The 26,911-nt window shown below is 37.4% G+C and overlaps 1 protein-coding gene across 1 annotated transcript in view; it reads right to left on the reverse strand.

Annotated features, from left to right (window-relative positions):
• USH2A (usherin) overlaps positions 1 to 26,911 on the reverse strand; it is a 743,753-nt gene that overhangs the window by 321,590 nt on the left and 395,252 nt on the right. The window contains exons 36-38 of the mRNA XM_042925179.1: positions 25,697 to 25,844; positions 4,978 to 5,129; positions 70 to 232 (exon numbers count right to left, since the gene is read on the reverse strand). Of these exons, the coding sequence (XP_042781113.1) occupies positions 70 to 232; positions 4,978 to 5,129; positions 25,697 to 25,844 (463 nt within the window). The remainder of the gene's footprint in view (positions 1 to 69; positions 233 to 4,977; positions 5,130 to 25,696; positions 25,845 to 26,911) is intronic.

The following is a 26,911-nucleotide window of genomic DNA, read 5'->3' on the forward strand; positions in this document are numbered from 1 at the left end:
GCTTTTAATCTCTCTCTATATATAAAATAAAAAAATAGATAAAAATTTAAAAAATGATAAACAAGTTACCTTGATCTGCATAGAAAACCCCAGTGAAAAGGACTGAGTATGTTAAATGTCCATTAGGGTGAAAAGGTGCCTCCCATCTGACGTGGGCTTTCCGGGATCCCTCTGTTTTGACAAACACATTTACTGTTCCGTCAGGAGGAGCTTCTAGAGTTCGATTTTCCACCTGTGAGTATAAAAAGATTTATTTTTGTTTGCAAATAAAATAAGTGCATGCTTCACTTTGAGCATATTTCTTCAAAGAATCTCTTCTCCTGTGAAGTAAACTATTTTGACAGTAGCATCTTGTATGAATACTTCATTTTGTCAGCAGGATCAAAGCATACCTCATGTTTTCTTCCTCCTGCTGTTAAAGCTTAGAATTTGAGCTCCTGACCAAGGCAGTTGTTTGTGAATGTTTTCAGAATATGAGGATCAGCTCACACTGTGATTGCACTGATAGCCGTGCGTATCCATAGACTACTTCTAGGACCGCTTAGAAACAATTTTTATGCTATTGCAAAAGAGAAGAATGCATGAGGTCTATTTTCATAGGTTCTTGACTGGAGTGGTAGACTTCTGGGCTTTGCCAAAGGCCATTCCTACTTCCAACGGTATGCACGCATAGTCCCGCACGTGCGCGCACATGAACACGCACGCACACACACACACACACGCACACACACACACACACACACACACACAGAGTTCTCTGAGCTGTGTTGCTACCAGATACTTAAAGATGGTATCATGCCAGACATCAAGAAATAAATGTGCCTGAGTGATTCCATCCCTAAGGTATAACCACAAAAAAAAGTTGAAAATTTCATTAATATAGTGTTAAGAAACCTATACAGAAAAGAGCAAAAGATGACTTAAAGAGAAGAACTTTGAAATAAAATGTAATCCCTAACTGCACAGGGGCCAGGAAGATTTTAGTAGCTAAATCGAGAAAATGACTAGGTGACCAGAGGATGATGAAAGTGGCAAGAAATTAGAAAGGGATTCAGAATACATTGGCCTCTTCTAAGAACTGGCTTAAATTTGTTAACTAATCACCACAACCTCATAAGCATCACTCATAAATGTTTGACCTTTTAAGGTTTATTGAATATGTTGATAATTTTGACCTTATTCTTAAAGTACAGGCTCATGCCTCACAAGAAGGTGATCAAACACGAAATCCTTAGGCAGGCAAATATTCTCAATTATGAAACCTTCATTTGTTAGGGCGAATACACTTTCCCAATTATGAAAATAAATGTGAAAAAGACAGAGTGTTAATTTTTAATAAGTATGAGGTCACGACATGTTTTATTTTCATCTGAGAAAGGCTATGGGGTTCTTTAGATCTATAACTCCTACTCATTATTTTTTTTTTTTTTTTAGTCTAATAGCTAGGTACAAAAAATGGTAAAGAAACTTGACTGGAAAAATATCAATTCATCATTTTAATATTTCATAACAATGCAATTGCTTTCATTATGTCTATGTATATAATTCAAATTATTGCATAGAAAATGATTTTAAAAGGGTTCCAAGTAAAATGAGATTCAAAAGTTGAAGAATTAAGGGCAATTCCAGATAATTATATTATTATCCTCAAATATCTGGTTAATTCAAAATGATATATTTTAAAATTTTCCTTAAGTATCTGGATAAATACCTCAGTTTTTATGCTACATTAAATTTGGCAATTGTACTATTTTGCTTTGACTCAATCTTTAAAAAAAAATTACCTACTATTTATCTACCTTGCCTTAAAAAAGAATGTGAAGGAAAAGATATAGTGGAAGGCCAGCTTGGCTTTTACCTGGAAACCTCCCTTGACACAGAAAATAAAAATTTTTTTGAGAACAAATGCGCAATGAAAACATACAAACATTTTAATAAAATTTTCATCCTTAATAAAACTCTTAACATGTACCAGAAATCGTTGTGTAAATATTTCATTTAAAATTTTACAGCAATCCCTTTTAAAGTGGGTGCTTTTTTTTCACCTGTTGTAATAGTTGAAAATTCTGAGGTTTCGTAGAAGTATGTTTCCCAAGGAGGCACAGGGAATAATAGCAGGTTTAGGGTAGATTTCCCATATAGGATTTTCTTGTGAATTGCATATTGCCATTAAGATTTAAATGTCCTAAATAACTAATTTGTTTCTTTCTGAAAAATAAATGTGAAAAGGTGAGTATGTGTGTACGTTCGTTTAGGTGTGTTTATGTGTAGAAATATACTATCATCAAGAAACCAAAGCAGCTTTTTAACCGTATCACACTGCAGTGACCTATAGTTTCACATTTCATCCTTAAAAGGGTCCTTGGAGAATTGAATCCAATGAATGTTCCAAGGCCAGACACAGTCATAAAATTCCCAATCTTAGACTCCACTAGGGTTGTCTAACGTTGGCTAAGTGGGGAAAAAAAGAAAAAAAAAAAAAGCCAAGTGATTATCCTATGGACAAATTCAATGCATCTTATTATAGAGACACAAAACGTGAAGGGTTTCTCTCTAATCTAATTCAACAATATCATTGAAAGCAGAGAAACCTTTTAAAAAGTAATTCTCTGTTGCATTTTCTGTTAATTTTTCATTATCTCCAACATTAATAAAACCCCAATTAGTGGATTAAATTTGACAATGCCTATTAGCATCTTAAAAGTAGGATCAAAAGCATTATAAATTGTTTTTAACACTGATTTCTTGAAGAGCCAAATACACGTGTAAATGAATGAGAACTGAACTTGAAGATGGGTATAGAGCAGTTCATTCTTAATCACAAACAACAGGTCACAAACTTAGGCTAAAAACAAAACACATTGAGCTAATATTGCATTAAAATGGTAGAAATACGGGATATATGTATGCATTTTTATTTTTTAAGTATTCTATTTTATAGACTTTGTCCTTTTTACAATTTTTTCCCTTTATTATATCAACTTGCCGATTTTGAGGGTGACCCATACTACATTCAGGACCAGAGCATATCTGTCACCAAAAACAGAGAATAGTATTCCCTGCATGCATGAAAAACAATGATAATAAATATATAAAAGATGCAAAATAAACAGGCTTCTCTTTCTAAAATCCAAGAATTATCATTTAAAAATGCTGTGAGGTGAGCAAAAGTTTGATTCTCAAAACTTAATTTGTCAATTTCTTCCAGCAAAAGATTTAAAAATAGAAACCATGACTTTTTTTTTTATTTCAACAAAACGTTTGTTATAACATTGGGCTTGAGATAAAGAATACCCTTAAGTGATGTACGTATCTGAATCTGTATTATCCTTCACGATTGTGGTAGATATCCAGGGAGATTTGGAATATTCATGTATGTAATCTCTTCAGGGTACAGTATGTACTGTAACTGGTACAAAAATATTTTAGAAATCACTCGAAGACCATAGGTTTTAACTTCCTGGCAGCATATAGTTGACTTGTTCTAAATAAAGACGCTGTTCAGTCCCAGTGATTAGAGATGGATCATTGACTTGGGAAAAGCATTTGCATACTGAGCATATGATAAAAAAAAAAGTACCAAGAGGAGAAAATAGCTGCGCTTTACCCCAGGACTGAGTCTGGAATGTCTGAGGCCATGGCAGAGCAGGTTTTACAATTCAATTCTGTTTTCCCCCTTCTCATCAGGGCATTGTGGCATTTGATTTCTTAAGGTTAACATCGCCTACTGTCTTACCTGCACCGGATGCAGATCAATAACCATGTCCCCCTTGTTTAAAGTTGCCAGAACATCAAGGGACAGTGTGGGAGCCAATTCAGTAGCCAGAACCAATTTGCAGTTTGTATTTTTGAAAAAGTCTAGGTTTCGAGCTCATGTGAAGTGTGCTCATGTTTCTTTTTCTTTTCTTTTGAATGGAGAAGAAAAGCTGGCCTATTGCCATTCCTGCTTTTAAGAGTAAGTAACCATCAGAGGGTCTGAGCTATAAAATACTTAATGGCAATAAAGACTACAGCTCAGCTCCACCGATAGATGATGTTAGCAGTTTGGAAGGCAACCAATCTTTGCAACGAAATGGGAGGTGTGATCAAAAATAAGGAAGCCAAAATTAAACTGTAGAGCTGTTTTTCAAGGTAATATTTATATAATACACTCTTCAATGAAGACAGAGTGCATTAAAATGATAGAGCATTAGCAAACATTGCCAAAAAATATCTAAAAGTAATGAGCATTTCCCTTAAAAGAAGCTAAATCTAATTAAGGAAAATGCACAAAACATAAAATGGGATGTTTTGAACCTAAAGAATGTCATGCTAGTCTATGACAATTATGTACTATTGAGTTTTAAAAATTATATAAAAAATAAAGAGCACAATTTGTCAATCTCTTAACTGCTAATGAAGTATAGATATACACTATAGATTTCTGAAATGTGGATATCAAAAGCTAATATCAATGCAATTTTAAATACTGTTCTTTGAAACTATATCACATTAATGATATAAATATATTTGATTCTAAGAGATGAGGCAAGCTCAACCTTTTAATTGATTGACCTACTTGCTGGGCGGTAATGTTGCCATATTTTGGCAATTATGGACTTTTAATTATTTTTACTTTTTACTCATAACTTACTTAGCTGTTGAGGCCATTATTAGAGAGAAAAACATCTACTCAAAATAAGTCACCCAATTAAACAAAATTGTATGTATTTCTGCTAAAGTGGCCAACTTGCCTTTAAAGATGTCAGTGAGATATAGATTTTGTCCTTCACTAGACCTATGGGCGGTCTTGAAATTTATGTTGAATATAAACTCTTTCTTACTAACTCTTAAGTAAAATTTTATAAAAAGAACATCTCCTATCCTGCTTGAAAGCCTAGCTGTGCAGGGAGTGAGTCACCACCACTTACTTCTTCCTTGATATTCCCTGTCATCTGACATTCGGTACATTCCCAGAATGTAAATGCACATACTCACCAGTGGGCCCAGAGCACAACCTTTGGCCGTGCATGCTTGGACTCTGAAGGAATGTAAGCTCCAAGGAGCAAATCCATAAGCATGACAGCTGAGTTCTGAGGAATTGTGAATTAATATACCATCTAGATATAGTCCATAGCTTGTGATAACACCTGGGAAGACAATAATTGGCTTTTAGTGTGACTTACGAGACAACAGCAAAGAATGTCTTAAGAAAGCAAGCACTTACTGATGGGATTTCTAATTTCATGGAATTACTAAACTACGGTATCTGGTATTTTCCCTGGTCTAAACCCTGTCTCTTTCGGAAGGATAAGACAGGTATTAAACCCTTAAATATCAAACTGTTAAGCTGATTAGTAGAGAGACAGAAATAGGACCTAAGAGTCCCAGTATGGACTCTTCCTATCACATCATGTTAGCTACTACCGTCTGCGTTCCAGATCAAATATGAATAGATTAAGTACATTTAGAATTTTTATTGCTTTCTAAAATGATATCCTTAATCGATATGCTCTAGAAGTCAAATGACCTTATTTGTTAACGCATTGTACATTACTCAGGATATGTCAAGCACTGTTCTAAGCACCTGTTGTATATAAACTCCTTTTTGACCCTCTCCTAGCAGCATTACCAGAAGAGAGGCAGTGTTATTATCATCACCATTTTATAGATGAGGAAATCCAGACACAGACCTATTAAGTAACTTGCTCAAAGTCATGTAACTGGCAAGTGGTGGAGTCAGGATTTGAATCTGGTCAGGAAGTCTGGCTCCAGAACCCATGCCCTCAACTACAATATTTCATAACCTAAACGTAAAAGCCAGGCACAAATTGCACAAATTCCATTCATGGGACAATCATGAATGTTTTGGAGAAACTATGATTTGCTGTTTGTAATGATCAATTAAATTTATATCAGAAGGAAAGTTATGTGTCTTTTCATGAAATCAACTAGTAGAGATGTAAGAAATTACATGGTTATTGAATATAATCATTTGAATTATTCAATCAACATATTTGCATTTTAAAGGAAGATAGGAATCTATGTTCACTGGAATTACAGAATCCCCAAACTGATGAAGCATTATACTATGAGAAACAAAATTTTGCTTACGTGCCCAAATCAGAACCTCTTTCAAAGTAAAATTAATTTCACAGTGGTATTTAATTGCTTGACTATAGGATCCTGAAAGCAATCTTGACTCTTCCTCACCTGTGTGTTTCTAGACCTCAGCACCATGCCAAAAACATAGTAGGCACTTAATATCTATTGATTGAATTAATAAATTAATGAACATGCAGCATAGTAAAAGTATCAGCATCCAATATAGAGGGAAAATGTAAGGCTACAGGAAAGACAGATACCTAGCTACCTGAAATATGAAAGGAGACTTGGTAAAAAGATGATATTAAAAAATAGCTCCAAGATAGAAGATTTGGAGAAGGAATGAGTTTTGAAACAAAAGATTCTAGTAAAGTCAAGGTTCCAAAGAATTAAGCTGGCTTCCAGGATGCCTCAATCTTAGACTAGGAACACCAGATTTGGTCTCATTAATGTCCTGAAGGATGATCAAACCTTCACCCATCAACACATCAGGGAAAGCATTACTGGTGGGACCATGACACCAGGAGCTTTTCACCAGTGTCCGTCCCATTCTCCTGGGAGGAAATTGCTCACTTCACAAACCTGCTCACGATGTTCGGCAGCACCATCATCTACAAATTCTAGAATGCTGCACTCATTGTTGGCCTATCCTTCACAACTTTGCTTTTGATATGAAAATCAGTTTATAACAAGAGAAGTAAGGTGTGAGCTAACACCATAAAAGTTACTAATCTTACAATATACACCATCAACCTGTACCCTAAGATATTGCTGGAAGAGCCTACTGAGACCTACATTATAGCCTAGGCTGCGTGATAATGCCTGTGGATTTGGGGGGAGGGGTGGTTCCTACAGGATGCTGCATCTGATTTTAACTAGGGGGTCAGTATTTGATGCTGGTTTTTCTTTAGTGAGAAATATAAAAATGAAAATTAAGAGAAGGTCCTCAGAGTGTTTCCTCTCACTATTACACTTAATAACCTACAGAAAATATTTTTGCTTTCTCTAGCCACAAAGAGGAATACTATGTTGCGGGCTGCAATTTAGATCCCACTAAATTGGAAACTGAGAACATTACCTGGCAATTTGGGACCCTCATGCAACTACATCAACAGGCAAGAAAAAAAAATAGTACATAGAAATTAGCTTCCTGCTGCACACTGACACTAAGCATGTAAACCTTTTAGTAATGAAGGTTCAGGTTGCCTTACTAGGTCAAAAATCCTAAACAGATGAGCTACTGGCCGAGGGAAAAGGGAAGAAGTCATAAATATCAACTGTGACCTTATGCTAGTTATGGAAGTGAGAACTGTAGGTGTTACTATGCCTTATTTTTGCATATTACATAAAGATTTGTACATAATAACGAATTTTCTCTCCTCCTTTTCCCTACTGATTTATATAAAGAAAGTTAGTGGGTATTCATTCTATCTTAGTTTTTAAGTTGCAGACAATCCAAGAGGGCTGTGTCTAAATTCAAGGGGGAATTCACACTACCCAGATGGGAATATGGTGACAGAGGGTGAGAGCATTTGCATTGTACAAAGCACAGTAGGATGTCAGGCAGAAGCATGTAGTGATTACTGCTGGTCACAGAAGGTAATGGAAGGAAGAGGAATGTGTACGGGTGCTGACTAAGCTGGTTATTCATTGAATTCATCTACCTACATCCCCACATCTACGGTCTGCTCTGTGTGCTAAGCCTAAGAGCCCATGCTCTACATTTGCGGCCATCTTGTTTGTTGGCTTCCTCCTTGATTTCACAATGGGAGGCACTGCAAGGAGGGCAGGAACAGGACGAAAGAAAATGTCCAGCTTCCAGTTCCGAGAGCTGAGGCTTTCGCTGACTGTTGTGAGGTCAGCAGAGGGGCAAAGCAGCTGTGGTCTCAAGCAGTCTAGGCAGCAGATATGTCTCTTCTGCATTTCCAGCTTCTTCAGTAGTGGACTCTGGCTGGCACTGGAGCTCAGGCTGGGGCAGCGCCTCTTGTGGGTTCAAGCATCAGATCAGCAAATCCTGCGGCTAGCAGTTGCTGAGGCAGACTTGGAAGCCAGAAGACCGGGGAAGTTAGCAGCTCTCTGCAAATCACCTGTTTTGCTTCTACAGCCTTTCCAACGCATTTGTAACCAATTCCTTATATTAAATATAGTCTGTCTTGAGGTGCCTGGGTGGCTCAGTCAGTTAAGCACCTGACTCTTGGTTTCGGCTCAGGTCATGGTCTCATGATTCGTGAGTTCGAGCCCTGCATCAGGCTTTGCACCTACAGTGCCCTGTGGTGCAGAGCCTGCTTGGGATTCTCTTTCTCCCTCTCTCTGCCTCTCCCCTACTTGTGCTATCTCTCTCTCTCTCTCAAAATAAATGAACATAAATAAATGAATAAAGTCTTATTTCTAGCACATTTTCTGTTTTACTAGGTAGATCTTGGTCAGTACATCCTTTAGGACTAAAGTTGCTTATATTTAAATGAGCTAATACTTTTGAAATAAAGCTACTGCTCTGGCTCCTTTTCCCTTCTGAGGATAACTTTGTATGCGAGCCCTATGGCTACACAAGAAAAAGTACAGCTGCCAACATCTGTTTTCCTTTATTCTAGTATGACTGTCTGTGAGAACTCTGAGAATCCTTACAGAGAGTATTCAATTTACTGCCATTTAATACTTGACACACAAAAGCACAAGTGAATCAAAACTAAGAAATGTAAGATATATAGTGTAAAGCCAGTCACAGAAAATTTAAGAGAAGAAAAATGGATAAAATCACAGTAATAATAATGATAAGAAATTATGACGGGCCAGGCGTTCTGCTAAGCAATCACTTAATCCTCACCAAAAAAATCTTCTGTGCAAATAATGTGTTGCAGAAGCTCTTAAAGAAATTGTGAGACCCTTGAAATGCTATCTGCTTGACCTGCTTCTCAACAATGAGATAGAAAGTACCCAAATCAATATTTCCGTTTTCTTACATAATTGGGGAACAGGGAATTTCTTTCATGCTAGGATTATGTGAATATCTCATTTATCTGACCTATTGGGAAATGACATATTTCATAGAAGTTAATTTTTTTATAACTAAATCTCATTCCTTAAGTACAAACTTTAAGAATCTTAACCATTTTTAAAGGAAATCTTTCTAGCAAGGACTCCACAGTACTTACCTGTGTTCCCAGACAGATTATAATGAATATAATTGAATCATCTTGTGATGACTCAATCTGTGCATTATGGACATCAAAGACTATATTCTCTAATTCAGTAACACCCTCAGGGACTGATGAGATACGGGGTACTTACTTAGGTTTCACCCTTCACATCACTCTGTGGCTGTACTTAATCCATTCTTGTGCCTGCTTTTTGAGTTCCTCCTCCTTCCTCCCTCACTGACAGTCTCTCAAAAATTTCTTCTTTGTTTTGTCTACCTGACTCGAGCAAGCCAACCCCTAGCAAGCTATGCTAAGAAACTAGATAACCATGACATCTGGAACTATGGATAAAGAAATAATAGACAGTTACTAAAAGAAGGGCTTAGAGTAAGATGAGTACATGGAAAATGAGCTGAGAATAAAATTAAGTGAGATTTGTGACAGTTAACTCAACTGCTCAGAAACTTTTTAGTATCTAGGATGCATCACCTTGAGAGGTGGGTAAGACTGAAGTCCATCTTGCGTGCAGGTGAGATCACACACACACACACACACACACACACACACACACACACACACAATACTGAGTTACCCACTATTCTGTACGTAACCACTATTTGACAGCATTTGTAGGAAGAGTTAAAAAAAATCAATTGTAGATCCAAATTGTAGAATCCAAGTATACACTGGGTGGGGATAGTCTAACCTTTAAGTCATATTGGAGACTTTCCTCTCCCTCCCCAACCATACCAACGCCATTACTGAGACTTATAGACTGTACATTCCCAATTGGTCTTCACCTATCTCCATGCCCACGGCCACGGAGTCCAGTCTACCATCATCGCATACCTGAAAATAATAGCCACCTACAAGTTCTGATGCATTATTCATGCTCCCGTACAGTTCATTCTTCGCACTGCAGACAGAGGGCCATTTTTCAGAACACATATCTGAACGTGCCCCATGTAATCAGTGATCAATCAGGCCTTCTCTGCGTACTAGGAAGATGAGAGTTTCCCACCCCAAGATCAGGAAGCCGGGATCAATGTAAACATGTTGCGAGGGTGGAACAGACCTGTGATGCTGGTCTCTCTGGGTTTTCTGCCCTAGCATCCAGGTCTCACCAGCTAATCACCGTATCTCAAGGTCAGGCCAAAGTGGGATACCATATGATTTAGAGCTGGTGTCTACATTTGCCACACAAAGGAGCCTGAGACAAGTGCATTTCCTTTGATCTGGTTTGGGTAAGGCCATTAACTCTAAATTCCTGAGTTAAGAACATACAGCCAAACTTCCTGGTAAATTTGTAGACAATAAGAGATGCAATTTGAAAATAACGATCCATTTCTTACCAAGATATGCAGGCAGATGTCATCACTTGTCCTCATTAGTAGACTTTTTGATGTAAATAAAATTAGTATTATATGAAATATTGTATGATTCAGTTCTAAAAACATACATTTAGTAAATAATAAGTATAAAATATGCACTAAGACAACAATTTGCATTGACTTCAGATTCCCAAGGTATATTACAATAACTAATGAATATAATCCAGTGGAAATTTTAAGTGAAGCCTAAGGAGACACTTCTTTGAGTAGAATACACGACACAGATGAGTAGCTTTGGGAAAACTAAAATGCCAGGTTCTTAAAATGCTGTGTAAGTGTTTTTGAAATTATAAAACACCTTATTACTTAAAAATATACTGAACACTTACTTTGAATCAGACAATAGGCTATATGCTTTATGTGAATTATTTCCATTAACAACACCAAGAAATAAGAAGTGTTATTTGCCTTGTTGTAGAGTTAAGGGAAGGGAGTCTTAGGCTATTTCCCAAGGTCACGCAAATCATTATCAAATCAGGGTTGGAACCTGACAATCTCATCCCCCTACTGCCCCTGTTCCTCTTCATTTGCAGCCTAACTTTCTCTACTAAAATATTTAGGAATTCCTCTCAATTTAAGAACTGATGAACACATTCTGGCCCTAAAAGCAACTCAGTTGAGCCTAACTGAAAAATAATATACATGTATCGGAAGTCCATTCCTGAAAGGTACAATACTTGGTACTTTGGGGGATAGAAAGGATAAGAAATAATATCTGGATTTATAGAAGTAAGAAAAGGGTTAAACACAGGTCTAATTAAACAAAAATTCAAGAGTTGAATAAAAGTGATAAGTGCCACAAAAACGTTATGCCCAACAAATGGCGTAGACATACAGGAACTTCAAGCAGGGGCAATCACTGGGCTACAGTGAGTCCTAAAAGCTTTTTAGAGTAGCTGGGCCTTCTGTACAAAACAGCTGGGTCTACCATGGGTCTTCTGTAAAAGGTGAAATGTGAAAAGGTCATAGCTCAGGAAGATGTTCTTGGTGGGAACATGGCATTTACCAATGCCTGGAAGCAAGAAAGCGCAAGGTACAGTAAAGATATCCAGAACAGATCAGTGTTTTGTTGTTATTGTCGTTAACTGGTTAAAATCTAACAGAAAATAAGCCTTCAAAAGGAGGTCTGGGCCTTGAATGCTCCCCCAAGGATTTGGGATTTTATGATGCACAGGAGAACCATGGACATCTTGGTGTTCTGACCAGGGGCAAATAAACGTCATATTTAGAAGAATTAATCTAGAGTCGCATTAATTGCAAATGATTGGAGTAGGGAAGACCATGGAGGTGGGGTAAAGAAGGGCAGCTAAATATCTCACAAAGAGAAAAATAATTTTTAAAGGCACCTTTTCCTGAATATATAGTAACTAGTTGTAACTGAGGCAGGGATGTGGGAATACCACATGGAAGCAGCAGTGTGGAATTCTAAGACAGAAACACCTTTAACAGTTTTACATACTTTTTCCTCTTTAATATAACAAATTTATGACACTTAGGGCTGAGGTGGATTAGACTGCAGTATGGTGTAACAGGTCACGAGTCAAAAAAGAAGAGGGTCTCTCTACCTCATTCTGAGATGGACTGTGAAGTTAGCCGTGAAAAACTCACAAAAGCCTGCTACCAAAGAACTAACTTACTAACTTATGCTACTGGCTAAAGGAGGTTCTGTCTGTCAGTTGGAGGGTTGAAAAAAAAGTCACCCCTCTGTTTTGTACCAGTGACAAAATCATAGTTGTGATAGTGCACTATGCTTTTGAAAGATGATGCCTTTCGGGAAAAGTGGGCAAAGGTCAATGAGATCTCTCTGCATAATTTCTTAACAACTGCATTTGAATCTATAGCTATCTGAAAATAGAACATTTAATTAAAATACAAAACAAAAACTGTTGTGTAGGGAAGCATGAAAGGTAAGAAGAGGCAAACACTGGAAAGTCAGAGCAAGTTTATGCTGAAAATTTAACGGTATTCATGTTTTAAAATCAAGTGCTATCAATCCTCAGGAAAACCCCTTCAAGGCAAAAAAGAGTTTCACTTTTCCTTTAGAGAGTTTGAGAAAAAAGTTTGAGAAAGGTTTTTTTTTAATGTTTATTTGTTTATTTTGAGAGAGAGAGTGCATACACATGAGCAGCAAAGGAGCAGAAAGAGAGAGAGAGAGAGAGAGAGAGAGAGAGAGAGAGAGAATCCCAAGCGGGCTCCATGCTGTCAGCACAGAGCCTGATGGGGGGCTTGAACTCATGAACTATGAGTCTCTGGTGGAGCAATAAGGCCCTGGAGCCCAGAACCAGGAAGAATGGAAACAAAGTCTTTAAATTCTGAGACTCCATTCTCCTCCCAGCCTTGTGTCTCTTGCTGCTGCTGCCTCCCAGGGACAAAGCAAAAGGAAGCCAGAGAGAGAGGAAGCCCATTGACGCGGTGAGGAAAGGGCAGCCTTGTAGGCTACAGGACTGAGTGGAAGGGAGGAGAGCGGAACCAGAGAGTCCAAAGATATATACACCTAACTTAAAACAATTATGGTAATGTATTTTATGATATTTCCCTGTTTTATGCTTTTCGGGCTTTTCTCTTGCTTATTCTCCTGTGCTAATAATGTGTAAGATAGCTGTAACAAAATGCAACAATATTATGCTATGTGGTAAGGGGGATCAGGTTATCTAACCCAGGTGTACACGTTTAGTTCTTCAGTGGATAATCCACAAAATGCATAGTTAATTCCCATCGGCTCTCCCGTGTAAGCAGTTTCAAGTTTACACCTTTTGCTTTCCACAATGGTAGAATTTTTAAGGTGTTTAATTTTCACAGGGAAGCTGAATCATAATTGTCCATAAAGCACATCCTCTGGGATATATATCTTTGTGCCTCTTCATCATGTTATGTCAAATTGTATTTCCTAGGGTGCTCAATAGGTTGTCATATATAACCAAGGAAATTCAATACAAGTACAATACAATGTAAATTTAATACAAGGTATCTCTATTTACACTGAAGGATTCTGTTTACTATAAGAATTAAACAACAGTGCTTTAGTGTGTCATAAAAATAACATGTATAGTGAATATAGATGCTCCAAACATATTTGTTTGTTTTTTCCAGTACATCATGGCAATGTGAATATCAACCGTGGGTTTTCCCCCAAGGTCCGGATGATGATTGATTGTGGCAGATATCTCCCTGTGTGAATACTTGATCCTTCAATTAAAAAGGAAAAGAGAGAACAGCTTTCACATTGTGGAATCGTGCCTTATTACTGTTATGCGCTCCTAAAAATGGAATCAACGGAATCTAAAAAAGATTGTGCTTGGGAGATTGTACCTGACAAACTGATTGGAGGTGTTTCATAAAAGTTACACAAGGTTTGCTCAAAACTGTCAAGCAGTTTTCCTAAGTGATTCACTGAATTCTATAATCCATTTCTCCTATTAAAACGGAGCATTTCCAGGAAAGAAAATAGAATCACATTTTGGCTGTTTAAAAATAAAGTTATTTCAAAAGAAGAAGTTTTAAAAAATAGTTATTTCTTTAAAACCAGAGAAAAATCAGAACAGAGATCTTAAGAATTTTGAGATTTGGCACTGAGAATAAGGCATCAAACAAGTAAAAGTATCTAAAAACTTTTTTTTTCCCCACATGGCTTGATGGAATATTGAATTATGAGCTTGTTTTGCAAAAAGCAGAGGCAGGAGAGTACAGTGAACAAAATCATGAACTTGAGTCATTCACACCTTGTGTTGTATTACATTCCTACTTAACCCGTTGTCTTGAGTGATTATTGCTTATAAGTCTGGGTTTCCACATCTGAATGGTAGGATAGCAATACCCATTTCATGGACTAGTTGTGAGGATTAAAGTACCTGACAGACGGTTACAAGTGGCAGCTATTACTACTACCATGACTATTAGCATTGCTGGGAAATCAAATACTTCTTTCTTTGTATAGGTGAATCAGTATTTGCACATACACCTTCATACACATATATTATAAAAGTTTCTTTCTTATCTCTTAAATTTTTTTTTAATGTTTAATTACTTTAGAGAGAGTGAGACAGAGCATGAGTGGAGGAGGGGCCGAGAGAGAGAGAGAGGGAGACACAGAATAGGAAGCAGGCTCCAGCTCTGAGCTGTCAGCACAGAGCGCATCATGGGGCTCGAACCCACGAACTGTGAGATCATGACCTGAGCCGAAGTCAGGCGCTTAACCAACTGAGCCACCCAGGTGCCCCATCTTTCTTATCATCTCTCAATGTGAAGGACAACATAGGATATAGTATCTATATATATAGCATATAGGATATAGGAGATACGATATCCTATAGGATATAGGATATAGGATATCCTATATCCTGTATAAAAGTTCTACAGCTAACTTTTTCTCTTCTACCCATTTCTGACGTCATACATATGCTTAAAAACTGAACTAAACATTCTTCCAACAATGTTCTATTGTCTTCATGGCACTACGTATACACCTGCAAAGATCATTAACTCCCTAAATTGTTTCTGTTCCTGTTGACACTTACTGATACAGATATGTCTTCGCATATATCTGTATATAAAATCTCAAAAAGCCAGCCCCATATAAAAGGCTGAATTAGGAAAATGTTTTCAAAGGTTCCTCTTCTCAAGAAGTCCCCAAGACCCAGTCCGGTGCATACCCGGCTCTCTTTCCTATGCCCATCTTGACATTACTCAACTCTGAGGGAAGTAACAATCTACCCCTTTCCCACTGAGGCATGCACAGCAGATTCCGGCTTCACGTGCTATCTCTCTTTACAATCTTGACAAATCACCAGGCTGAGAAAATCTTATGCCAAGTGACTGGGTCTTTGTGTCTTCCACAGACCAAGAGGGAGATGCCTTTCTGCTGCCTTTGAAATAGTTCACCTATATTACGTAATTGTAAAAACATGTTATAAATGTGCATCTGCACATATTATATGATTGCACATGCATATACTTCTCATGTCCACACAATTGCCATGTTATCATTGTCCCTATCATCAGTGAATATTCATTCCTTTCCCAGGTATTTAATACCCACCTACCCATGACTGGCACCCTGCCAACTGGGGGAATTAGAACCTGGAACAAAGCACACAGAGAACAAGGGATATCCCTGCCCTTATGTGGGTCACAATCTAACAGGGAAACTGTTTTAGTAAATTTACATAAGTCCAAGATAGTGGATAGTCATAAGAAATTATAAATATTAATAATAAAGCAGGGGCGCCTGGATGGCTCAGTTGGTTAAGTGTTCAACTTCACTCTGGGTCATGATCTCACAGTTTGCGAATTTGAGCCCCACGTCAGGCTCTGTGCTGTCACCTCAGAGCCTGGAGCCTGAGCATTAAAAAATAAATGAGAACAATTTCATATTCTATATTTCTAGTTACTATTTTCTTAATAAAAGCATATATTCTAATTATTTTCAAATGTCACTAAACATTATGCTAAATAATGAGGAATAAGTTTGGTGTAGTCAGATATGTATGCTGATTTTAGCAAGGTGGATTTCAAGTGTGAGGAAAAAACATATTTACAAATTCTGAGGCCTAAGCTTCTGAAAAGGAATATGGCTCATGAGAATTTGGAAGCTCTCAAAAGCGTAATTCTAATTATGCAATTGTAATCTGCACAACACAGGTCCCAAATTTATTAGACAGTAATCCTTCATACTACTTCTCATTGATGGCTGATGGTCTGACAAAGGAAGAGTCAGGGTGCTACAGATGAAAGGATTCTTATCCACCTAAAAGTAGCTCTAATTCAGGTTTTAAAATCCTGCCTGAATTTGCAACCTGCAAAGAACATGTTTGTTTGTTTTTTTAAGCTTATTTATTTTGAGAGAGAAGGAGAGAGAGAGTTCTAAAGGGTCAGAGAGAGAGGGTGAGAGAGAGAATCCTTACTGGGCTCCACACCATCAGTGCAGAGCCTGACTTGGGGCTCCAACTCATGGACTGTGAGATCACGACCTGAACCGAAATCACGAGTTGGACGCTTAACCAACTGAGCCACCCGGGTGCCCCAAGAACACTTTTGCCAGAGGGAATGTGGATGCCAAGTGCTCCGATTAGAGAAACAGGACTGGAGTTGCCACACCACCATTTTTGCAGGTATGGGACTAGAATTCGGTAGTACTTGTTTGAAGGAAAGTAAAGTCTTAGGTGTGAATCAAGTGATAAAGACCCAGTGTGTAAGGACTACTTGGCAGTCTAAGGCAATTAATGGCAAGTAGCCTTTTTTGTAACAGCAAAATCTTAAATATCCACCGCTAAAAGATGGGTCACATAAGCTGTGGTTTTATTCAGTGGGATTCTATACTGCCTTTCGAAACAATGAAGTTGGGCTATGCTTAACTGCCACGGAAAGATGTCTCCGCCATGTTGTTAAGTGAGGAAAGCAAGATGCACGATAGGACAGATAGTATGATCTCACTCTGGTTTAACAAATGTATATTTTATACATATATCTTTATGTGATTATTAATTGAAATTTGTGTTTAACACAGTCCTTAATCTTTCTCTGGTTTAAAAGTTTACTGCATTTTATTATATCTTCTCTACATCATATTTTTGTAATTATGGTAAAAAAAACACAGAACTTAAAATTTTCCATCTTAACTATTTTTAAATGTATGGTTCAGATTGTTAACTAAATGCACATTGTTGTATAACAGATCTCTAGAACTTTTTCATCTTGCAAAATTGAAACTATATTCATTCAATAGCAACTCTCCATTCCCCCTCCTGAGCTCCGCTCCTGGTAACCACATTCTACTTTCTGACTCCATGTGTTTAATGACTCTAGATTGCACATATATGTGGAATCATGCAGTATTTGTCTTTCTGTGACTGGTTTCTTTTAGTTAGCATAATGTCCTCAAGGTTCATCCATATTGTAGTATGTGGTAATTTCCTCTTTTTTTAAATTATAACTTGTTTTATTTTTTATTTTTTTACATTTACATCCAAATTAGTTAGCATATAGTGCAACAATGATTCAGGAGTAGATTCCTTAGCGCCCCTTACCCATTTAGCCCATCCCGCCTCCCACAACCCCTCCCGTAACCCTCAGTTTGTTCTCCATATTTATGAGTCTCTTCTGTTTTGTCCCCCTCCCTGTTTTTATATTATTTTTGTTCCTTTCCCTTACATTCATCTATTTTGTCTCTTAAAGTCCACATATGAATGAAATCATATGATTTTTGTCTTTCTCTAATTTCACTAAGCATAATACCCTCCAGTTCCATCCACGTAGTTGCAAATGGCAAGATTTCATTCTTTTTGATTGCCGAGTAATACTCCATTGTATATATATACACCACTTCTTCTTTATCCATTCGTCCACCGATGGACATTTGGGCTCTTTCCATACTTTGGCTATTGTTGATAGTGCTGCTATAAACATGAGGTGCATGTGCCCCTTGGAAACAGCACACCTGTATCCTGTGGATAAATGCCTAGTAGTGCAATTGCTGGGCAGTAGGGTAGTTCTATTTTTAGTTTTTTGAGGAACCTCCATACTGTTTTCCAGAGTGGCTGCACCAGCTTGCATTGTCACCAACAATGCAAAAGAGATCCTCTTTCTCCACATCGTTGCCAACATCTGTTGTTGTGTGAGTTGTTAAAGTTAGCCATTCTGACAGGTGTGAGGTGGTATCTCATTGTGGTTTTGATTTGTATTTCCCTGATTATGGGGGAGTTGAGCATTTTTTCATGTGTCAGTTGGCCATCTGGATGTCTTCTTTGGAGAAGTGTCTATTCATGTCTTTTGCCCATTTCTTCACTGGATTATTTGTGTTTTGGGTGTTGAGTTTGGTAAGTTCTTTATAGATTTTGGATACTGACCCTTTATCTGATATGTCATTTGCAAATATCTTCTCCCATTCTGTCAGTTGCCTTTTAGTTTTGCTGATTGTTTCCTTCACTGTGCAGAGGCTTTTTATTTTGACGAGGTCCCAGTAGTTCATTTTTACTTTTGTTTCCCTTGCCTCTGGAGTCATGTTGAGTAAGAAGTTGCTGCAGGCAAGATCGAAGAGGTTTTTGCCTGCTTTCTCCTCGAGGATTTTGATGGCTTCCTGTCTTACATTGAGGTCTTTCATCTGTTTTGAGTTTCTTTTTGTGTCTGGTGTAAGAAAGTGGTCCAGGTTCATTCTTCTGCATGTCACTGTCCAGTTTTCCCAGCACCACTTGCTGAAGACACTGTCTTTATTCCATTGGATATTCTTTCCTGCTTTGTCAAAGATTAGATGGCCATACGTTTGTGGGTCCATTTCTGGGTTCTCTTTTCTTTTCCATTGATCTGAGTGTCTGTTCTTGTGCCAGTACCATACTGTCTTGATGATTACAGCTTTGTAGTATAGCTTGGAGTCTGGGATTGTGATGCCTCCTGCTTTGGTTTTCTTTTTTAAGATCGTTTTGGCTCTTCAGGGTCTTTTCTGGTTCCATACAAATTTTAGGATTATTTGTTCTAGCTCTATGAAGAATGCTGGTGTTATTTTGATAGGGATTGCATTGAATATGTAGATTGCTTTGGGTAGTATAGACATTTTAACAACATGTGTTCTTCTTATCCAGAAGCATGGAATCTTTTTCCATTTTTTTGTGTCTTCTTCAATTTCCTTCATAAGCTTTCTTCAGTTTTCAGTGTATAGATTTTTCACTTCTTTGGTTAGGTTTATTCCTAGGTACTTTATGGTTTTGTGCAACTGTAAATGGGATCGATTCCTGATTTCTCTTTCTGTCACTTCATTGTTGGTGTATAGGAATGCAACCGATTTCTGTGCATTGATTTTATATCCTGCAACTTTGCTGAATTCATGAATCAATTCTAGCAGTTTTTTGGTGGAATCTTTAGGGTTTCCCATATAGAGTATCATGTCATCTGCGAAGAGTGAAAGTTTGACCTCCTCCTGGCCGATTTGGATGCCTTTTATTTCTTTGTGTTATCTGATTGCAGAGGCTAAGACGTCCAATACTATGTTGAATAACAGTGGTGAGAGTGGACATCCCTGTCTTGCTCCTGACCTTAGGGGGAAAGCTCTCAGTGTTTCCCCATTGAGGATGATGTTAGTGTTGTGTCGTTCATATATGGCTTTTATGATCTCGAGGTATGCTCCTGCTATCCCTACTTTCTTGAGGGTTTTTTATCAAGAAAAGATGCTGTATTTTGTCAAATGCTTTCTCTGCATCTATTGAGAGGATCATATGGTTCTTGTCCTTTCTTTTATTGATGTGATGAATCATGTTAATTGTTTTGTGGATATTGAACCAGCCCTGCATCCCAGGTATAAATCCCACTTGGTTGTGGTGAATAATTTTTTTAATGTATTGTTGGAGCCAGTTGGCTAATATCTTGTTGAGGATTTTTGCATTCATGTTCATCAGGGAAATTGGTCTATAGTTCTCCCTTTTAGTGGGGTCTCTGTCTGCTTTTGGAATCAAGGTAATGCTGGATTCATAGAAAGTGTTCGGAAGTTTTCCTTCCATTTCTATTTTTTGGAACAGTTTCAAGAGAATAGGTGTTTACTTTTCCTTAAATGTTTGGTAGAATTCCCCTGGAAAGCCATCTGGCCCTGGACTCTTGATTTTGGCAGATTTTTGATTACTAATTCGATTTCCTTACTGGTTATGGTTGTGTTCAAATTTTCTATTTCTTCCTGTTTCAGTTTTGGTAGTGGATATGTTTCTAGGAATTTGTCCATTTCTTCCAGATTGCCCATTTTATTGGCATATAATTGCTCATAATATTCTTACTATTGTTTGTATTTCTGCTGTGTTGGTGTGATCTCTCCTCTTTCATTCTTGATTTTATTTATTTGAGTCCTTTCCTGTTTCTTTTTGATCAAACTGGCTAGTGGTTTATCAATTTTGTTAATTCTTTCAAAGAACCAGCTTCTGGTTTCATTGATCTGTTCTGTTGTTTGTTTGTTTTGTTTCTATAGCATTAATATCTGCTCTAATCTTTATTATTTCCTGTCTTCTGCTGTTTTTGGGTTTTATTTGCTGTTCTTTTTCCAGCTCCTTAAGGTGTAAGGTTAGGTTGTGTATCTGAGATCTTTCTTCCTTCTTTAGAAAGGCCTGGATTGCTATATACTTTCCTCTTATGATTGCCTTTGCTGCATCCCAAAGGTGGTAATTTCCTCTTTTAAGGGCAGTGGTATTCAATTGTATATATACACACACCACATTTTGTTTATCCATTCATCCGTCTGTGGACATTTGGGTTTCTTCCATCTCTTGGCTAAGGTGAATGACACTACCATGACTGTGAGTGTGCAAATGTTTCTTCAGGATCCTGTTTTCAATTTTTTTGGATAAATACTCAGAAGTAGGATTGTTGGATCACACAGTAATTCTATTTTTAATTTTTTGAGGAATTTTACATACTGCTTCCCATAATAGCTGTGCCATTTTACATTTCCACCAACAGTGCCCAAGGGTTCTAATTTCTCAACATCTTTGCCAGCACTTGTTATCTTCTGTGCATTTATTTCTTCTTTTGGTAGTGCTAATCAGCAAAATTTTAATTGAGCATCTATTATGAGTCAGGCACTATCCTTAGAACTTCCAGTACAGCACAGAACAAAATGTTCCAGAATAGGAAAAATGCTCAGAGCATGTGTAGCACATCCTGAAGCAAAGAGAAAGCTTCCAGTACAAGCTGTTAAGCAGAAGCAGAGTGGGAGACAATGAAGAGAATGGAAACCAGAAGAGCAAGAGGCCATTCTCTTAGCCACTGGGTAAGGATTATCACAAGACTGGGATGAGTAAAAAGTGACTGTTAAATCAGAATCATTTACAAAAAGCAGAGAGCCTGTTTCCTAACCCATGGTGGCTGAAGTCTACCAAGCAAGAACTAGACATTTCTATCAGAGCTTTTCATACCTCTCATATTTTGTCACATATAGGCATATATTTGGAAATATTATAGTTACTACTGAAAGTGGGTTTACTGTTTCTCCACAACTTTTCTTCATGTTAATAAGTCCTATGAAACAATTATTTATGTATAACAGCTGACTAACAGAGTCAAGATTTTTTTTAAGTTCATCCATTTATTTTGAGAGAGAAAGAGAGAGAGAGAGAGAGAGAGAGAGAGAGAGAGAGAGTCAGAGAGAGCAAGCAAGTGGGGGAAGAGGAAAGAAAGGGAGGGACAGAATACCAAGCAGGCTCTGTGCTGTCATTGCAAAGCCCAATGTGGGGCTCAAGCTCACAAACTGTGAGATCATGACTTGAGCTGAGATTAAGAGTTGGATGCTTAACCAACTGAGCCACCCAGGTGCCCCCAGAGTGTGCAAAACCATGCAAGCAGCCTCCATGACACAACATGATCATCTAGATGCATATACGTACATCTCTGGAAGACCCAGAGAGATTCCACTCCCACATCCCATAGGGCTCCTCAGGGAGCTTCTTCTCCATTCATTTGGCACCTTGTTCACATCTCTACCTTGTGATTATTTGTTGCCCCAAGAAACTATAATGTCCTTAAGATAAAGGATTGGGCAGATTCATCTTGGTACGATGGTACCTAGGAGGTCATCAAAAAATATACTTTGAAAAAACAAATTCAGATTTTTGCAGGGTATGAGGAGGCTCTTGAAGTTATCTGGGTGAGAAATATCAATGACCTTCATTAGAGGAGTGCAGTTGGGGGTCATGTGGCAAAAGAAGTCAGGAGTGGGCATGGGTTGAAGTCAAGCCATCCAGGTTGCTGGCTGGCATGACTGGGTTGTGCTAATTAGTGAGAGGAGGAACACAGGAGAAAGGGAAAGTAGAAGGGCAGAGAACACATGGAGAAATCAACTTGGATATGATGAATATAAAGTCCTCCAGCTGGAGGACTCCAGGATGTTTGATGATAACATAGCCTATGGGATATTCTGATTATTCAAGCGCTCTGGTGGAGTACTGCAATCTACTTCCTCAACCAGTGCCCCTAAGATGATTCTAATGATCAGTTAAGGTTCAGAAACACTATTTAAAATCATTTGGGGCTGCCTGAGTGGCTCAGTTGGTTAAGCAGCCAACTCTTGGTTTCGGCTCAGGTCATGATCTCACAGTTTATGACTTCGAGCCCCGCATCAGGCACTGTGCTGACAGTGTGGAGTCTGCTTGGGATTCTCTCTCTCCTTCTTTCTGCCCCTCCAGCATTCTCTTTCTCTCTCTCTCAAAATAAATCAATAAACAAAAAAAAAATCAATAAACAAAAAAAAAATAATTTGAAAGGGTTTCTTTAGTAACATAAGGATGAAACCTATTTCATTCTGCAGCATACTCAGAACTTAGGAAGCAACCCTAATGTAGCACATATTGCAATATGGGTCTAGTTCCATTAAATTTGACCTGTGTATCCCAAGGAAAAGGAAATTAAAAGTTCTTCATTCAAATGCAAAAATCCAAATTGCTAAAAGAAAAACCTAGCATCAGACCCCACACAGCTAAACAAATACAGTTCAGGAACAAATACCTCCCAAACAAAGATATTTCAGGAATTGGCCTGCAACTACCATTCTTTCTGTTGGTATCATTAGAGAGCCAGAACTACAGTATACATGCTCCTGATCAAGTGGAATTTTTCACAAGAAATGACTGAATAAACTAAATATAATTAGGTGCCAACAGAAAGTATAATACACTGTTAGGCTCCGTGAAGGTAAAGAGAAATGAATGATTTGGGGTCCTTATCATGGATGGTCATGTTGGACAAGTACCCAAATAAATCTGAACCGAGAAGAAATGAAGTACGTGCCATTATGAAAGCCTAGAAACAGGATATGTGATCAAGAGAAGAGGGCAAGCTTACCTTTGACTCAAGGAAGAGTGGAACAATTGTATGAAATAAGAGGCCCACGTTTAATCCTGAGGAATGGGTTAGATTTCCACAAGTAAAGATAGAAAGAAAATAGGGGTTGATCAACTCCAATTTTATAATCAAGAGAACTGGGGTTCATAGAATTTAGTATGTTTCCTAAAGTAATACACTACTACACATAAGAGATCATATTTGCCTCTAGGCCGATTTGACTGCACACCCACATCTCGCAAGCTTACAGTAAGCCATAAGTATTCTAGAAAGAAAAGTGTGTTACAAGGCTCTATAAATGCAGATTGAGCCACAAGTGGGGAGTGACCTGAATGCCAGACTAAAGAATTTGGATTTTATTCTTCAGGTTTTCAGGGGGAATTATGGGGGCTTTAAAAACAAATAGAGGAACAAGGAGTTTTCCAAGAATCACATTATCCCTCTCCAGACAATGGACAGTAGAAATCAAACACTGGAAAATTTGGGGAAAGTGAAGACAGAAGTAATGAAAGGTTTTTTTTTTTTTTTTTTAATGAACACTATTACTTTTTAACTGTCTAACCATTGCCCACAATCAAAATTTTGAAAATTCTAATGTGATTAAACGCAACACTTTAGAATATGAAAGTGTTTATGCAAATATCCAAAGTTTTTCCAGTTCTTTTTGTTTCAATGCATATATTTAAAAGTTGCTTGTAAATACACAAAACATAATATACGAATATTCTTTGGAATGTAGAAAGTATTTCTCCAGTCAACCTAGGATCCCAAGTAGAGCTGCTGTTCCAGAGTTGCAATGACCAGTCGTTATGACTGAAAGTATTGTATTTTATGATGCAAATCACGTGATGGCATTTAACAGCAATCCAATTGGAATAAATCACTCAAATTTGCATTGCATGGACTAGATTCATTTGTGGAGCACGAAGGATAGCAAGATTTTTTGACTGTTTAATGTAAGTATCAAATAGAGATCCATTTATTTTTTTATGAGAAAATTTGTAACAGTATAGGAATCACTTGAGAAGCAGAGATAATCACTTACTCTAATTATTTGAGCTCTCTCCATTACCTCAAATATATCTAATGCATTTGCCAAAAGTTTAATTAAAATGAGATGACTAGAATAATTAGTATCATAGTAAACAAAAGACAAACTAATAAAATTATCATTTTTTTTCTTCCATTCTCTTTGGCTATGCTAAAAGAGGCCATCTCAGTATTCAGTAACTAGCTACCTAAAACAATTTCTATGATATTTAAAGCCTTGATATGTGTTTTAAAGGGAGCAAGACTTGATGTTAATAAATTTCTATCAGTGTGGAACAATGACACTGTGTTGTGTGAAACTTAAAGATATTTACAATAAATGAAGAAAGCAATTTCTACTTCCAAGTTATTACAAAATCATTATAAGATTTTATTTTAGACAACTTTACCTGGCTGACTTAATTCTCTAAACTATGCAAAGATGTGTATATCACTTAGAAATCTACACAATCTATATGAAGCTCAACAAGTATAAAATACATATATTTAAAAAAAATTTTTTTTAATGTTTATTTATTTTTGAAAGAGAGAGACACAGTTCAAGTGTGGTAGAGGCAGAAAGAGAGAGAGACAGAGAGACAGAGAGACAGAATCTGAAGCAGGCTCCAGGCTCTGAGCTGTTAGCACAGAGATACGGGGCTCAAACGCACAAACCGTGACATCATGACCTGAGCCAAAGTCAGATGCTTAACTGACTGAGCCACCCAGGTGTCCCTAATATATATATGTATTTAATACAGACACTGTTTAAAAGCTGCATGTTGACATATTTACATATAATATGTTAAAAATACAGATTCCAAGTTGTCTCTTTTAAGATGAACTTGTGAAATCAAAGGCATTTTGAAATACGTTATGTGCACAGGCTTTCCACCTCTCTCCCTGTTCAAGAACGAACAGACTGTCAAAACCAGACAGTCATTGCAAATATAATGTCACTGTCACAACAGCACTTTGGGAATCCTCATCTGTTCTTTCAACCTTTTCTGGAATGTATTAAACAATAAGATGCAGTACACAAGAACTATCAAAAGGGAGCACTTTTGAGCCACCAAAATTGTGTGTTAGCCTAAAAACTACAGTCTCCCAACTACAGACAATGATACTATCTCAGGTATTTTATGTGCTAAAATGATCATTAAAAATTAAGCACCACATATAAGCTGCCATTTAGAATATTAATTTACCTTTGCTAATCATCTTTTTAACTTGAGGCTAAAAGAGTTCACTTACCATTTGGATATTCAGGCTCAGTCCAGGAGATGTTAAAGGAGTAAGGTGAATAGGAGTGCGCTGTGGGGGTCGGAACACCTTCGGGTGCACACTCATCAGTCAGGGCCTCCCTGGCCTCACTCACTGTGCACCCACCCCCTGTGCAAGCCTGAGGAGAGATGCAAACACAAACACAAATACACACACACACACACACACACACACACACACACACACACACACACATTTCATTCTGGGTCCCAAAAGTTTAAGTGAGCATTGAAAAAAAAATAATTCATTATAAGAGTTCAGGATTTTTAAAAATAGTTTTCTTTATCTCCCCCCCCCTCCCTCCACTAAATATATTTGTTTCAATGCTGAGGTTTGACATTTAATTAGTTTGCCTTTTAGGACATGAGACAGCCATCTCCAATAATTAGAAAATAACCCAGAATGTATGCATGTATGAATTGTAAGTAATTCCTACGTTAGAGCCTAGAGGTAGGGCATATATTGCCTGGGTGAATAGCCTTGATGAAATCAGCCTTACCCAGGGTTTTCTAGAATGAATTAAGTGCACACATGTGTGTGTGTGCACTACCTGAGAACAGTACTAGAGACTGAAACTACTTTAGGATAAAACAAGTGATTTGTAGGAAAAGAAAAGATCTGTGGCAAATATAATTGTCTTTTATTTGTTATCATGTGACCAATATGTTTAAAGTATAACACAATGTGAAAATGAACAATATAGTATTTCTCATATCTCAACAACAAAGCAGCTGTTGAATGACTGTTTGATGGTGAAAAGGGTCAAATCATTTACTCAAGTGCTAGAGGAAACGGGCTGGTTGCACGGCCAGGACGCTTAAAGTGATCACAGAATCGTCCTGCTCCCTAATAAGGTATTACTAATGTCATCAGTGAAAACATGTATGTTAAAGATACCCAGAAATTACTGCAAGTAATTCCAAAATAAATGTTTAAGTGTATTAGGAAATTAGCTTTGCTGCCTAACTTATTGGATAAGCATTTCTCCAGGAAAGGGAGACATATAAACAGGGTGTTTCCAGAATATATTTGCTAGAGCGTGAGGAATTGTATCTTGATATAACACATATATTTGAAAAAACTACATTTAACCTTTGTTCCGCATATTTTTAGGTTACACTTGTAATTTACATGATAAAATTTTAAAATGTTTCAAAAAGAAAAAAAAATAGTTCAAAAAACACT

This window comes from Panthera leo, chromosome F3 (genome assembly GCF_018350215.1).
Source record: "Panthera leo isolate Ple1 chromosome F3, P.leo_Ple1_pat1.1, whole genome shotgun sequence".
NCBI classification, from domain to species: domain Eukaryota; kingdom Metazoa; phylum Chordata; class Mammalia; order Carnivora; family Felidae; genus Panthera; species Panthera leo.